Source organism: Thalia democratica, chromosome 1 (assembly GCF_965202585.1).
Source record: "Thalia democratica chromosome 1, ktThaDemo2.hap1.1, whole genome shotgun sequence".
In the NCBI taxonomy this organism is placed as follows: Eukaryota; Metazoa; Chordata; class Thaliacea; order Salpida; family Salpidae; genus Thalia; species Thalia democratica.
In genome coordinates, this window is record NC_139165.1 from 26,408,113 (window position 1) to 26,425,758 (window position 17,646).

The 17,646-nt window shown below is 24.8% G+C and overlaps 1 protein-coding gene across 1 annotated transcript; it reads left to right on the plus strand.

The window, feature by feature from the left end:
- Positions 1–298: 298 nt before the first annotated feature.
- On the plus strand, positions 299–10,511 carry LOC145832614 (beta-taxilin-like). Its single transcript, XM_082939920.1, has 10 exons — positions 299–377; positions 826–918; positions 1,226–1,371; positions 1,720–1,827; positions 2,069–2,110; positions 2,483–2,611; positions 3,910–4,104; positions 5,947–6,135; positions 8,396–8,534; positions 9,541–10,511. Exons 1-10 carry the CDS (start codon positions 332–334, stop codon positions 9,939–9,941), a joined length of 1,488 nt encoding a protein of 495 aa, XP_082796046.1. The 5' UTR covers positions 299–331; the 3' UTR covers positions 9,942–10,511.
- Positions 10,512–17,646: the final 7,135 nt, after the last annotated feature.

Sequence of the window (17,646 nt, forward strand, 5' to 3'; positions counted from 1 at the left end):
TACTGTAACATTTGTGCTAGAATATAATATTGCATAGAAGTTTTTATTTATTACTTTATGTTATTTAAAACCTATATTGTCAAAAGATAATTTTTTTTTCAGGTTAAAGTATTAAACTTCACTCCTTTTTTTAACACTATGTCTGTTTGCTAAATGAGTTGTTTTCTAAAGTAAACTTTTAGCATAATTTTCTATACTAATGTATCCTTATCTGTTAAGTTACATGAAGTTATTTTTTTAAATGTTTATTATGGAAACTTAAAAAAAAAATTAAGTTATTTAATTTAAAACTTAAAACAGCTGTTAATGTAATTAAAAAAAGTGTTTCAAAATGGAAACTGAAGTTCAAATGAATGGTTCTGTTACTGAAGTGCCAAGTCAGTAGTTTGTAACAAAATTAAAAATTAGTAAACTTATTAAAATTATTTTTTTTATGTTTGCTGTTTCCTTTTTGTTTTGTTATGCTCAAATATAGTTGTCTTCTTTCAATATTAGTTTGTAAAATTTTGCCTCATGTTTGAAAATATTTAAGAAAAATTGTGCTTAATAGTATATTATGAATATAGCAGTGGGGATGAATTTAAATGTATTAAGTCTCAGACACATAAATAAGTTATTAACAGTAATTTTTTCTTTGTTCTAAAACATTTATGTGTTAAGTTATACCACGAACGTTTTTTAAATAACAACTTTACTACTTTTATTCTTATTAATTGAACCACTTTTTTGCTTTATTTTGTTAACTTCACTAGATTGTTTTCATCCTATAAAATCTAAAATACATTTGTCATTTTAAATTGTTTAATACTTATTTATATATCACAGAATTGCAGCCAAACATTCTTGAAGAATCAATTAAAAATTCTACCCAGGTTTTAAACAAATCAGAAAATGCTCCTCCCAAATTTAAAACAAAAAGTAAATAATTTATATTATCTAATCTAATGCTACTTTTGATATTTACTGTATACAAGAATTAATATAACATATTTTGTTATTAACTCAATTTTTTTTAAGTACTGTTACTATGTTTTTAGATCATAATAATTTTTGTAATAACCTAAAATTAATAACTAGTACAAAAATTTAAATGATGACACAATCGTCTAATGCAAATTACTTAAAATTCTTGCTTATAGCCTTAATAGTTTATTACTTGAACAAAAGCTTTTAGAGTGTACAAATATTAGCTTAAATTATATTGTGAATATAAAACAACCCACAGACAAAGAAATAGCTCACATGTTGAAGGCGCTGTCGCAATTGAAAACACCAGAAGACAAGATAAACGCGTTGTGCGAGAAGTACTCAGCTCTGCATCATGACTACTTGAACGCACAGGAACTTATTAAGCAAGCTAAAAAAAGAGAAGTAAGTTTGTGTATAAACATGAAATAATTATCAAGTTATTGTGCTTTTTGTTGATTGAAGAACAATATTTTGAATATAACTTATTTAAGACCATGTAGGGGTCCAACACTTTTTAAACAAAAACAATATTAACCTTTTGTTTAAAACTAAAAGTATAGACTGGGGTGAATTTTTCAAGCCTCATTCCAAGTATAACTGTTTTTGGTATTTTAAACTGACACATATAACAAGTTTTTTGTAGTAATATACTTATATTTAAAAAATAATTTTCTACCCATTTTAAAAATAAACTTTTTTGTGTTATTTTTAAACTTAAGCATGTTTATTTATTAATAATTTTCACACCAGAATCACATGCAAAGGGAGATAAGCCGCTCGCAAAGCGACAAGACAAAATTGACAGTGGCAAACTCAAGGTTGGAAAATCTCGCTAGGGAGCTGCAAAAAAGAAATAATGTTAGATATTTATAATACTTGATAATTTTTTAAGTGTAACAAAATAGATAAAATTTATTTTAATACAAAAGTTAATTTTTAAAATCTTGCTAGGGAGCAACAAAAGATAAATAATGTTAGATATTTTAATGTTTGACATTTTTTTGAATACAATAAGTATAACTAACTAATTTTAGTTAAAATTTACACTCTTATATAACTATTCAGTTATTATTTAATAAAAAAATACTCATTATAACAGGCAGAAGAACAGAAAGTTAAAGAAATGGCTGACAAATTGAAGGTAGTTTTATAATAAGTATTAATTTTCAATATTTTTGAAATAACTTGTATAAATTTTGCTTAAAACAGTTTTAAGATTTGCCGTTAACAAGATGTGCCTAATAATTTAAGAAAGAAGTATTTTAAACTAAATTAACTTCAAGATACTATTCAATGTTTTATATTTTTCTGTTTTTGTTTTCAAAGTATTTGTTATTAAAGTTATCTTGGCGTTTTTTATCTGTAAAGCTTTAAAAAAAAAGCTATCAAGAAGTAAAACAAGTTGAATCAATAAGTTTTTACTAGTTTAAAATCATTTTCCGTTTACTGCAGCATACTTTGTTAGTATGCGGTAATATTTTGTATTAATGTTATTTATTAAAATATAATACAGTCATCCTTGGGAGACGCAGAACTGCAGATGAAGAAAGCAGTTGAAAGTAACGAGAAACTATCTAGTGATTACACAAAAATCAAAAAGGAATTCGAAGATCTTGCTGCCAAGAATAAAATTCGTGATAAGGTAACTTTTGATTTGATGCCTAAATAAAAATTTAATGAAAGTGGTTTGAAGCTTTTGAAATTAATTACTGATTAGTATAAAAATTAAAAGAGAGAGCATTTTTTTAAATGTATTTATTTACTAATAATGGTTAAGATGTCATATTTTTGTTGCTGTCATTTTATGTTAGCTTTCTTCGTAAAAAAATGCATTGACTAAATAGTTTTTAGAAGCAAAATGTTTTTAAATTGAAAGAAAAAACAGTTAGTAATACTATTAAAACAATTTAAATTTCTACCCATAAGACATCTGCATCTTACTTAAAAATGTTTAGATTTAATTTTATCTTTCATTTTAGAACATAAAAGTCTTGAGATTTGGAAGTTGAATTAAAATTTTCTTACCAAAATGATTTAAAACAAAAGTACTAAAACAATATTTCAATTTAACTAACATATTTATTGTAAAACTCCCCTTAAAACCATCGTAGTGAGATAAATTGCTGATTAGATGTTTTCTAATTTTTTATGTTTTTAAACTCCTCTTCTAATTATATGAAATTACTCCAAATTTTCATAAAGTTGAGAGAGCGTTAGAGAAAAACTAAATTTTGAATGAAATAATAGAAAATATAACTAGTTTAGTTCGCTTTACACTGAAATTATAAAAAAAAACTGAATTAAATCTCCTGATATAGTGCTTATATGTTTCTTTTGAAAACTCTACGATGATTACAAATTTTTGAAAATAACTTTTTCAAAAGTTTATTTATTGAATCAAAGAAAATTGAGAGAGCGTTGGAGCAGTACTAATAGTACTCCAAATTAAATTGAAAAATAAAACTGTTGTTATTTGCTTAAAATTAAAGCTGTAAAATAAATTTGAAAAAAGTATTTTGATTATAATTCTCTCAGGGTTGCCACAAGGTCAGAAAAAGTCAAAAGAAAATGGGGGTTTTGATAAAAAGTCAGTAAAAGTCAGGAAATTTGACAAAGTTTATAAAAACGTCAGGTTTTGTCAGTTTAAATTTACAAAATTCCTTAAATTCCAAAGCCTTCAAATGGTAAAAATTTTGGAGCATAATTATCGAATATAATTTTGATAAAAGTTTTTATTTGTATCAAACCTCAATCTTTCCGCAGAAAATCGAGGGAGCGTTGGAGCAGTACAATATAAAAAACTATGAATAATGAAAACTTAAATGTAAAAATATGGTTTTGAAAAATAATATATATAAAAGGATTTTCAAAAATGATGGTATCAGCAAATTTTTTAAGCTGTTTTTTATAAAACGTTCCTAATAAAAAAACCCAACACAGAAAATCGAGGGAGCGTTGGAGCAGTACAAGGTGGAGGTGAAGCTGATGACGGTGGAGCACAAGAAGAAGTCGCTGGAGGTGGAGAGGGACTTGGAGAAGGAGAAGATGTTGAGGAGGCAGCTCGCGCAGAAGTGCTTGGAGCAGGGCGAGGCGTTCGAGGTGCAGCAGAAGCTCGTGGGGAGTTTGCAGCAGCAGGTTGATAGAAGATATATTGAAATACATTTAATTAATAAATAAGACCGAAGCTTTTGAGGTGCAGCAAAAATTAGTTGGAAGTTTGCAACAACAGGTTTTAAATGATTGAAAAGTAAACAAAATAAATATTTATGAACGAGGATTTTGATCAATTAATAAGTTTTAAATGTAGCAGTAACTTGTTAGAAGTTTGCAACAGCAGGTAAATAAAAGTGATTAAAAAATGTGTTTAATTAAAATATAATGTGTATAATTATGAACAACAGGTTTGGTTTTATTCAATTAAAACAATTCATTTTGGTTAAAGTTAATAACTTAAATTACAATAAATAAGAAATTGGCTTTTGAGGTTCACCAGAAATTAGTTGGAATTTTGCGACAGCAGATTGTGATTAGTAGCTGTAAAGTAGGATAACAGTTTTTTGTAAATCTTAAAGACATTTAAAACGAATAAAACTTCTTTTAGATGTTTTAATTAATATAATGTTTATTAATACTACAGTTTGTTTAAAATAAGTATCTATTGAAGTATGTAGCGACATGTTTGAATAAAATTGTAAGGTTAAACAATGAAGCTAAAGCTACTCAAAATTTTGTATGATTTTTTCTTTTATTTTTAAAATTTTTTGGTAAAAGCAGGTTTTAAAAGATTACTTATTACATTCAATAGTTGAATGAAATCATAAAGTTTATTGCGTATAAATTATTTCTTTTAATTAAGTTATTTAAGTCAATTCTTAAACATTATGTTATTAATTGCGTTAGAATGTTTAATTAAAGATGAGAAACTTGTTTGCTATAAATGTAGATACTGATAATTCTGTCTGCGTCATTACTTGCTTTGTAAAAATAAATCTCTAATTTTCAAATGTCAAGTAAGTATTAAAGCTTGTTGTAAAATCTATAGGTCATGACCCTAGACTTTTATAAAATACATTTTGAAATGAAAAACTTTTATGTTCAAATAGCTTCAAGAAGTTTTGTAAATTGTCAATAAAGATAATAGGAGTGTTTAAATAATGATTAAACTAGATTAATATTACTTTTTGTAAACGTTTAAAAATTTAATTTTATTAATGTTTCTTTAAAAATTATCAATAAGCTTAATTATTTCAATGATTTAAAAATAATCGAAAGTCAGTTCAAATTTACAAGTTTGTAACTTTTTTTTCTATCTTTATTTAAGAATACAACCAGCCATACAACAATAGTTTTTCACTACATTATTACTATATTTTATCAATAATACATCAAACATCTTATAGATTTCTATTATTAGTAGAACTTATCTACTAGAAGATAAAATATTATTATTTTTATGCACCATGCTTGGCAAAGATTTTCAACTAGCTATAACAAAAAATAGTTTTTTTATAATTAAAGTGACCTGTATAACATTAAAAACATATAATTATAATTTATGAAAAAATTCAAGTATGTAGCAAATTTCAATTTAATTTGAAATTTTTTCAAATAAGTATTAATATTATGAACTTTAATGAATTAGTAAACCTAAATTAACTAACCACAAGTAAAATGTTACCGAAAGTCTAAATAAACTCTGACTTTAAAGACTTTCTTTAACATAGCATACGAAATAACCAATGTTTAGTAAAAATAAGATTTAGATCACCACTTGTGTTTTAATTTATATTATTTTTTAAATTAATAAATATTTCAACAAAGTTACTTTTTCAGCAAGCTTTATACATTATTAAAATTGTTGGTGTAACAAATTTAACAAGATCAGATAAAACAATGTTTCTTTAATTACCAACACTTGAAAAAAACTACAGTATACTAAAATAATTTTATTAAAAATAAACCCTCTATATTACACAGATCAAATTTTACGAAAAGAAGTTCGGTGAGGTGCAAACGATGCTGACCAAATCTCACGATACTTGCACGTCATTGGCCGATCAGCACGACAAGATGAAGAAACGCTTGAGCGCCGTCCAATCAGAAAGAAGCAATCTGCAGCACAAACTCGAAGTGAAATCTAAACTCGCCAATCAGGCTATTAAACAGGTTTGTGGTTTTCAAACTAAGTTATAATACAAATTTGTTTATATTTTTAAAAACGTTAAGAAATTGTAAGTTAAAAAAGTTGGTTTGTTTCATTGTTAATTTTTTATACAAGTTTTAAAAATCGTTTAATTAATGTAAAAGTTCATCTTTCAAACTTCTGCAAACCTATGATGTAAAAAATGAGCTTATAAAACATTTTACTTAAAATAAAAAAAAATAAAATATTATTTAGGCCTTCACTAGGTGATTTTATAGTTTTATTGTACATATTTTGATCATATAAAGTAATTCAATATTTATACTTTTATTATTAACAGATGTGTCAACAATATTTTGTAAAATTTAAAACTAATGATTTTTTATTGCTGTAGTAATGTTACAGTTTATTAATATTAAACAGCTAAAACGAAGGATTGTATTTCAATTACTCCATCAATAAAATTTAAACTTTAAAATAACTAGTACTTTTGTATTATTGTTATAGAAACACAGTACATAGTGTTTTAGATTACACATACCAACTAATTTTCCGAGAGATACACTTTCTTTGTTATTTAATAATAAACTGGATTTAATAATTATCAAAATATTAGACAGTTTATCTTTTAGACAGTTAACTTGTATTAAAAACTGTCTAAATGTGCCTTTTTGTATTTGACATTTTATTTATACCAATAGAATATTTCTAGCTAAGTTCTCTCGTTCATGAAGCAAGTTTAGAATTAAAAAAGTTAGAAATTGAAAATGTATTTGTTTTCAGGTTATCAAAAATGTGATTTAAGTTTTTTTTTGAAAAATTTTTTACTTCAAAGTTTAAGCTTATATTTTTTTATTTAACTTATTGTAAGTATCAACATAACATGCTCTGTTTTTAAAGAGGTATATTTCTTGAAATTATATTTGTAGCTGTCATATTTACTTACTTTTTTCTTCTCTTTATTTCGATTCTCATCACCTTTTTTGACAAACTTACAGATCTAAATTATGCTAGTACATAAATACAAACTTTTACATTTTAATTATTTATGGTTAATATTTTATCATTAGAAATATACAAATTACAGAATTGCTAAAAAACAGTAATCTTGGAAAAATCTGAAATCTGACTATTTGGTCTAAAAAAGCCTGTAAAAACCTGGAGTTTAAGAAACTTTGAAAAAAAAAACCTAAAGTTTTGAACAAAAATCACTAAAAATTCTGGTATTCTAAACAATTTTTACATTTTTAGTCGTGAAATTTCATTTTGAGATAAAATCTATCATAAAGATTAAAAAAAGTTGTCAATATCAAATTTTTTTAACACGGATTTAAAGAAGCTTTAAAGTATATTTTAACTTTTAATATACTATTTAAAACAGTGTTTTACCTTTAACATAACTTTAAACAAAAAACCCAAAAATTTGTAATTTCGAAAACCTGAAAGAAGCTTTTTTAAATCCATAGGCAACACTTAGATTAATATTAGTTATATAAAAGGAAAACTAAACTATCGAATTGCATACTTACATACTATCCAAATAGTTTTTATCTACAACAATTAATCAAAGGGAGAAAAGACCAATTTAAAGTTATAATTCGACATATGGAAGTCATATGTGGTTAAAACTAGTAATCAGCATTGACTAGTTTTATTCTATTTATAAGCTAAAGGTATTTCAAATAGTTTTGAAAAACAAAAAAAATAGAATGAAAATTATACATATGAACAGCTGTGTTTAGTTGTATTTTACTTCTAAGAGGTTTTTGGAATGGCTTGTATTGACTTGCAACTTCTCCAATAAGTTATTAGTAAAAATGACTAATGACAACTTGTCTATAAGCTTAAAAGTTCAAATAGCTCAATTTGTATAAAATAACCTTGAGTCTAGTTTTGTTTACAAGCTTAAGAGTTTTTTAAAAGACTTTCAAACATTAGACTTGTTTTGACTTGTGCTTCTTCAAATAGTTATTACTAATAGCAAACTCGTTTAATACTTTAGATTAAATGAAACAACTTCGAAGCTTACTAAAAACTTGAGTGTAGTTTTAACTTTGATTATAGAATTTAGATAATTTTTAAAGTGTTTTTATTGTTTGTAGTTAATTTTCTTTAGTAGTAATTACTAAAACAATTTAATCGAGAAAAGATCAACTTGAAATAATGATTCTCTAAAGTATTGAAATAAAGGTATAGTTATAAAGTATATAATTTTGACAAATTAAAATTTTACTCAAGGCTTGAAATTTTTAAATTTTTCTTTCAACTTACAACTTATATTAGAACGAGAAAACGGCAACAAAACAAGGCAAATTGGAGAAATTGTGCAGAGCTTTACAGCAGGAAAGAAGTCAGCTTAACAAGCAACTTAGACTGTTGGAAAGTCAGCTGTCTAGCAACTGCTCCACTAGGACATCTAACGGTTAGATAGTTGTAAAAAGACTAATCATTTTTGAGCTGTAAAGCAATTTTAGAAAACCTTAAAGTATACTGTTCCTGCTTTTGGACATGGTTTAATTTAATTTGTTACCGAGCTTAAAAGTAAGCAAATAAATCTAATCTTGTGAATAAGTAAAACATTATATGATGATATATTTATATTATTTGATATGTAGTAGTTTAAAGTTTGAAATGTAAAGAAACTATATTATAAATAAGCCGTTTAAAATTGTTATTAACTGTCTTTTACATTTGTTGAATTAAATTATGGTAAGACTATCTATTAAGGGTATAATGGGAAACCATCTTGTTTTATTTTTACAAGCTGGTTCTAATTTTAAGAGTAAATCTTAGCTTTTAGACATTTTTACCAATTAAAAAAATCAAAGTAACTTTTAACTTAAATGAAATTAAACTCGTTGAGTTCAATAGAAAAATAGCGTTGTTAAAACACATATGTTATAGATAATTGTTCTAATTCAATTAATTTTTAATTTTTTTATAGTTGTATATGGGGTGAATGAAGTAGAAACTATTGTTATTGAAAGTAGTTTAGAATTAAATAATTTATAGTTAGACTTGTTGAAAATTAATTTTTGTCTCTTAAAATATTCTTAAAGTTTATAGGTTTTTTAAATATTTTTTCTCGTTTATTATAAGTTAAACATCTTATTCAAAAACAAACGTGTCCAACAACCTATAATAAACAATGTTCCAATATACATATATATTATGTATTTATTATACAAAAAACTACTAATTTTCGTATCGTTTACTAAGTTTTAACGTTAAGACGTATCTTTAGAATTAAATAAAGTACATAGCAAAAATTTTAAAGAATCACACATAAAAACACATTATGACGTTTCAAATAAAGTTGAATAATTTTAGTTAGCTTATCTTAAAAACAACTTATATATAAGTCAACTTAGTTTGTTCTTGTTTTTGGTTCTTGTTATAAATATATATATAATGTATATTTACAACAGAATCAACTGACAAAAGCAAAAAAGAAGTTTGCAACGAAAACTCTGAAGAGCTTGCAACAGTTGGAAATACAGATGACAAATCCGATAAAAACAATAGTGACGTCATATTAGAAGCTTGTGACAAAACAAACAAAGTCCAACCTGAGGATGTCACAAAAAAAAGTTTAACTGAAGAAACAACGGCCGAGAAAGATGAAGCAGAATGTTCTAACGCTGTTCAAGTAGTGCCTGAAGCAGTTGCAGCGACCGAGGAAAACAAGGAACCTAATGATGCAGTACCCGAGAAGGAAAGCAAAGTTAATAGTGGAGCAGAAAAACCTTCTCTAAATGAAGCAGTTCCAACAGAAGCTAGTTCGGGTGCAGTTGAAAATTCCACTCACAAATACGAAGATTTGGATTGAGCTTTTGTATACATTGTCAGATATCTGTCTTGAAGAGCACTTTTTTAAGAAAATTTTACGAACATTTTCTTTAAACTTAACTTTATAATCAGTTTTTTTTATGTTTTGAAGCAGTTTTAGCATGATAGTATTTAATCCAACTTGTATAACTATGCATAACAAGTTTCAAACTAACTCTTTATTCAAAATATATATTTATGATACATACGCTTTCAACGTTACTGTGTTTCGTGTTTATTTTGATACGCTTTTTATTTTCGGTGCTTTTTATTTATATTAATACCAGTTTGCCTTACATATCTCAATTATGCTTTGCTGCTTCGTTGTATTGGATGCCAATTGAGTTTAATTTATTATTTTATAAAACAAAGTAGTACTTTTTAAAGTTTTGTCATGAGAGATAAACTATTTAATTTTTATAAATTTTTTTTATAGATTAATTTTTACTCCAGCTGAATCAATACTGTTTGAATTTTAAGTCAAAGTTTGTATTTTAGATGCCAAGTTTTTGAAATGTGCTTTTAACGATTTTAGATTTTAATGAACTGTATTTGTATTGTTTTGATAATGTGTTTAGATTAATAGTTATATATACATAAAAACTATAAAAAAAAGTTTTTTAAGTTTAATAAAACTAGAATGGTTGTTTGAAGGGCTGAAGTCTTGTATGAGAGGAAGAACACATTATAACAAATAATATCAAACTAAAGATTTTGATTTTTAAAATACAGAAATTTAGTTATTTATATATTTCACTACTTACTTGCTTCTTTGGCAGCATTAGGTTAATTGATAAATATATAAGTGTAAGTTAGTATAGAATTAACATATTATTTTTCAAACTAATTGAAATTAAGCGTTTCATATTTAGTTAGGTTAATTACGACTACATATAAATTTTATTAATGTTTGTGTATTTCTAATTTTTATACTTGTGTACAATTAATACTTATATTGTTGTTGTCACACACTCAGGTTATATCAGTAACTCGAGATAATTAATGTTTGTAAATCTATTTTCAAACTTTGGCTAACTTAAGACAATTTTGTTTAAGGCTCAGGATGGTTTTAATATTTTTGAATATTCTCAGGAGATATTTTTACAGGTTTTGTTGGTTTATATCGAGCTTTGTCGAAGAACTTTATTTTTACTAATTTTTAAAAGATTTAAAAAAATTAATAACTTTTTGAAAATTTCAGACGGTATTTGGTCACTAAAGGCAGTTTTTTGACTCTTTTTAGTGAGTGACAACCTTTTATACGTATACACAACTTTAAGAAATTAAATGCTTTTACATCTTAGCTTATGCAATTTTTTTTTGGTTCTCTTCATAAAATTTGTATCTGATTAGCAGAAAGTACTATAAAAAGCATTTTTTATTAAATAAATTTTCGTGACCTTCAGCTTTGAAAAACATTAAGTGTGCTCAGTTTCTAACATAAGCTCATTAATATTTTCAGTAAATCAACGTTCTTAGCTTAAATAACTGAAAAGGTGTTTAAACTTATCGACTTTACATAACTAACTAACAAATGTACTTTATTTTTAGTTTTACACTAGTTTAGTTCATGACTAACAGTAACAAATTCTAAACAAATAATTCATTAAATGTTGAGAAACAATAAACTAATAGACAAAACTATCGATGATCACTAGATCATGACCAATAATAAGCAGGCTTAAGTATATGGTTGAATTAAGAATAAATTCAAGATGAAGATTCAAATATTAAAATATATTTGTTAAAGAATTCACTGAGTTTTAGCGCAAACTGTAAAACGTAGTAACTGTTTGAATATTTCAATAAGCTAGCTTTACACATGTTTGCCAAAATACCTGGAATTTAAGCTAAAAAATCTGGAGTTTTTAACATGCTAAGTAGTAAAATTTCAATTTGACGCCAAAAATTATCATAAACATAAAATGTTTTCAATCACCAAAAAAAAAATATTAAAAAACACTTTTAAAATAGCTTTGGAGTATTTTTTCAATGTTTTTATATTATAAAATATTTTTTTACCTAAAACTTAACTTATAACTTAAAATAGACCAAACAATTTATACTTTTGAAACCTGGAGAAAACTTTTCGAAAACATTTGCAAACCCTGTTTACAAGTAAAAATCTATAAAATGTTTGTTTGTACGAAACTGTTATATAAAGCAGTACTTTGACTGTTTTTTTAAGTGAGAGTAAACCTAATTTTGATTTTATAAGTTACTACTTACAAAAACGAGTATGTTATAATAATTTTTTTTGTTTACGTTGTATTCATGCCTAGCACTGAGCACACAGGTTCGCACTTGGAGAATGACTGACCTGAGAATTTCTAGATTAGTGATCAAAGTTCAATTTTAAAGAACAACTTTTTATCGTTTGTAATTTAAGTTTTTATAGTTCTTAAAAAAGTCTTCAGGCTTTTTTCACTATAATACAAGTTATTTAGACTTTTAGCTCATGTTAACATTCTAAAAAAAAATTAAATGAAAAGTAACTTTAGTGTTAAAGAGTTTATTTGTGAATAAAATTTTTATAAGACTTATAAAAATCTTATAATTTTATACTTATATTACAAAATTTATAGTCTGCTACTATTTTTTTTACAAAAGTTTTCAATAAAAAGCTAATTCTACTCTACATTGATAAAAAAAAAACTTACTTGAAAAGGAGTTAGTGAAAACATTAACAATACTTCTTATTTAAACATGCTTAAGTTTTAAAACCGTAAAAAATAAGTCCCAATAAAACTTAGTAATAAAACTACCTGTAAATGTTTAAGTATTTTATGTCCAGTAGCTAGGACATTTGTTGTTACGAATTTTGTTTTTTCAATACAAAAGAAGTTTTATAATTTTCGTTTTGAACAAAGCAGACCCAAAAACTTAATAAAAGTTTTTACCGAAAAGCTTGAAGTACGAAGTATACTACACTAATAAATAGAAACATAAAAAAATACAACTTAAAAGTTCTAATTGTAACAACGTTAGAAACGGCTTTAAATTGTTTATTCATTTCTCTTTCTACTACTAAATTTTGATAGAAAATTTTGTTAGTTTTTTTTTATTAGCATATTTAAGTAATTATGCTTAGTACTATTTCAATCTTGACCAGTACTGATTTTTTTACTAAAAAGTTGCCCTACAAGCTCAAATTTTTAGTTAAATAAATTTTGCAATCAAAGAAAAGTCATTATTTGGGCATTCAACTCGATGACCGAGAGGTCTTTTTGTGTACCCAGGTCCTTAAACCGAAATTTATTGAGCATTTTTTCGTACTTTTCGTTTGTTAAATGAACTATTTTATTCTAAATGAAGCTTCCTTAAATTTAACACTACTTAATTTTATATTTTATTGCTTTTAACTTATCGTTACTAGACGCATAGTTTTAAAAATAGGAGACCATAATATTTACAAGTTCTAAATTGTTGAAATTCAACTTATGGCAGTTTTTAAAGAATTATATAGGGTAAACTAAAAGAAAGTTGGTAGATGATATAAGCAAAAACCTTCTTTTCCTACGACTGGTAAAAATAAGCCTAAAAAATATACGCAATTAGCAAACCTAGTTTGGAACCTAAACGTGATTCTGTAGAAACAAAGCAAACGGTGTTAGTATATGAACCTTATGCTACCTGAAAAGACTACATACTGAACTATCAGGTAACAGAAAATCATAAGATAAAAGAAATGAACTCATTACTTAATGTCTACAATAGTCAAAAAAAAATTATTGATAAAATCCTTACAAATAAAATGTTTTAACAATTTTTGTATGTTATCCAACTTAAGTAGTAAAATGATTTATTTCTGTATATGTACTTTTAAGTTACTAGACAACTTTATCTTTTTTGTGATTCCTTTAGTGATAACTTCTACTATATTTCTCTACACAAATTTCAACTAAAGCTTTGTATTTTTATGCTAAGTATACAACCCTAATTTTTAAAATGTTTTTTTTTAATTAAAGCTTTTTTATACTACATAGTAAAACAGTTGTAAACTTAACCATAACAACTTAATTTGGATACATGATGTAATATATTTAGTCATTTTCACAAGTTCCAACTTAATTTTATTTATTTTTAGTTTTGTACAACAATCTAATTAACTATTTAATAGCATTTAAAATTTATGCAAAATACTTTCCTTAAGTTTATTTAAATCATAATAAGTTTTTGCATAGTTTCACATTATAATCTGTTCAGCGGTTAAACTTTCTAACTGTCTTAATTGTTTTTTATCTTAAATAAATCTTTGTTAAATCTGTTTAATTTTTAAAGTTTTTTTTGTATTTTTAAAGTTATTAAGTAAACTTATATCGTCCAGTGTGTTTGTTGCATACGTATACGCTTTTTATTTGTACATTTTTTGTTTATTAAGTTAGAAAAAAAAATGTGTCATATTTCTTTTTTTAATGCTTTGGTTTATAATTATGTTACAATGTCTCAGCTAAGGAAAATTGAGATTTCTATGTTTTTTACAAGTTAATTCAAATAGGTTTAGAGCATAAATAAAACGATTAGCTTGAAATGATAAACTATCTATTTAGATACCAAAGTAGTGTTATTTTAGTATTCTAAATACTATAATAAGTATTAAATAAATTAATAAAACTTTTTATATTAATTAGAACTGTTATATTTAAAAAACTTTCTTATAACTATTAAATTTAACGCAAGTTTAGTTTGTAATGCTAAGTTTTAATAAATATGTTTATTAAGTTTAGTAACTATTATACTTTTTAGTCCTAGTTTAGAATTATTTTAAACTTTTTATAAAAACAAAACACTTATAGTCGTGAAAAAAGGATATAGTTATACAAATAACTGCTACAAATATTTTATCAGTATAAATGTAATTGTACCTCTTTGATATATCTTTTTAGCATAATAAATACTTTGTTTTTTCAAAACTGAATTAAACTTTCGTAAGATATTAAACACATCTAGTTTTTTAGAAAAAGTTTCAAACAGTTTTTTTAATCATTATTTTCATTTTTGTTTTAGTCTAAAATGTTTCTAATTTTTAGTTATAATCGTCGTTGTTCAATTTGATAAAAACAAAGACGATTTTCTAAAGATTTTTTTCAATCATGAAACAAAGTATTGAGTATTTTAAAAACGATTGCAACAACATGCTTATTTTAGAAACAGTAAAATTGTTTATTATTTGAAAGCAAACTTAAAACCTACAAAATAAAATCAAATTTAGAATTTTTATAAGATATAAGTTTTATGTATCTTAAAATATACCGAGAGAAAAATGATTTAAGAAACTTTATGTTGTAGAAACAACTTCATATACTTAATCTTGTATAAAAACACAGTAAAGTTTAAAAGCTTTGTAGCATTTAAACTTAGTTATCTTTGTTGAGTTTTTGTGATACTTAAACATATTAAATTTTAAAGAAGTTGTGAACATGATAAAAGAGGGTTTTAGATAACTCTAAAATGTACAATCCTTTGTTAACTGTCAAGAACTACAAGTTTACTTAAAATTATGTCGTTAAAGTTTTTTGGGATAAAAACTGTCTTAACTTCAATTGAAAAAATTACAGCTGCAAAAAAACTTATACTATTAAAAGGTTATAAGTCTGAATTATAATTGTAAATTTTCACCCGAACTTCGAATATCACTTTTTTTATTAAGTAAACATAAAATTCTCAGACTGTTTAAAAACCCAACATTGTATTTTTCAAATTCGACACACAAACAAATTTTGAAATTATACAAGCTTTGAAATTTTGAAGCTAAACGTTAAACTTTTTAAGGATTGAGCCAAAAAAAGCTTAGCAAATGAATCAATAGCATAAAAATGTGTTTTTCAAATTACTATATCTGGACTTGCGATTTTATGACAATGAAACAATATGTTAAAACTCATTTACGTTAACATAGTAAATGGAAGTTAAAAAAACTGACCAATCTAGCGAATAAATTTCTAAAATACACACAAGTTTTATCAGATCAAAACAGTTTTCTTTTAAATACCTTGAAAACTATAAATATAAACTCTATTCTGCTTTGTCATATTAAATAAGTAATTAAATTTTTCGTTAGTGTTTTATTATCCTTACCATACCTTTTTTTTTTATAAGGTCTATTCAAAATGAAAGCTTACAAATGTTTTTGGTAAAACTTTAATGGTTTACTTTAAATTCTTAATCAGTATGTTTCTAACAATACATAAGTTTATTGTAAGTTTTCGATAACAGTTTATTTAGCTTTTTTTAGTTCATAAATTTAACATATTTTTATAAGTTTACTAACTTTTGTTATTTTGATATTTATTTTAACAGAAAGTAATTAAGGTTGAAACTGATATAAACCTGTTATTACCTAAAACTATTAACTGCAAGGTAAAGTTTCAACAACACAAATGTTTTCGCAACCATGCATTTCAACTCGGTAAACGAAAATTTCATTGTTTTTTAACTAAAACAAACAAAAACAACTTAAAAATAGTCTTAAGAAGGCTTAAAACCAATAAAATGTTGCATTAAACAAACATTATGTGGTATTTCAACACACCATCAGTATAAGTATTCTTACACAAAAAACATCCTTGAACTACTTAAAAGTAAACATTGTTGCTTTGTCACCATTTCATAAAAACCATATGGCAATTTTCTTGGAGTTTCTGGTAAACAAGAAAATTGTTTAAAAGCCATACCGTTTTGAGTTTTAGTACATAATTGAAAAGTTTCAGAACAAAATTAGTTTGAAAATTTAAAAATTTTGAATTAAACGAAAAGTTGCAAAAAAATTAATCTAATATTTATGATAAAATAGTTAAACAAAACATTTTTTGTAAATAAGCTTTAAAACGTGGTTGTAATATTACAAAGTCTTAATGGTACCACATTTAAGTATAATATATCTATTTGCTTTGAGAAATAAAAGCATTTTAAAACAGAATCTTTAAATAAATAAAAATGAAATTGTCTATTTTGTTGACACTCGCTTTTATCTGTTCAGTTTCTGCTGGACCACCACAATTTCCTAATGCAAGACGTAAGCTTTAAAATGTTTTGTTAAAAGTATAAAACTATGTATTAGTTTGATAGAATGTACAGTAATAAGTCTTTAAATACTAAAAAAAAAAATTTGAACGAAATATAACGTGCTATGATTAAATTTAATTAGCATACGACTAAAACTAATAACTAAAAAAAAACGAGTTATACTTTTTGAAATTAAAACTTAGAAATTATATTTTTAAGGATATAAGTTTATTAATACTTAGTCATATAATTTAAAATATTAGTCTAGTAAATAAATACCTTTGCGAACCAAAGCATAGATAGTACTTAGAATATAGTTGAGTAAACTGTTTTTAATATATATTAAGTTACTATATAAAGTTAAAGTGACCATTTAAGTAAACATGTTTTCTTGTCTCTTAAGATCACTCAACGTCTTTGGTCGTCAGATTAACTTGTAATTAAAAATACATTCAAATAAATATAATAAGACATATATATTGTTAAATCTCTTCAGGATTGAAACAACTCAACATCCAAGATTGTCAGATCAACTTGTAAATATACATATATACTTTATCAAAAACTATTTTATGTTATTTACTTTCTCTAGGTTTGAGATCACTCAACGTCCAGGGCCGCCAGATCAACTTGTACGCTGCATGCTCCGGATACCACCTCCACGACAGCGGACGCGTCACCTCCCCAAACTACCCAAGTAA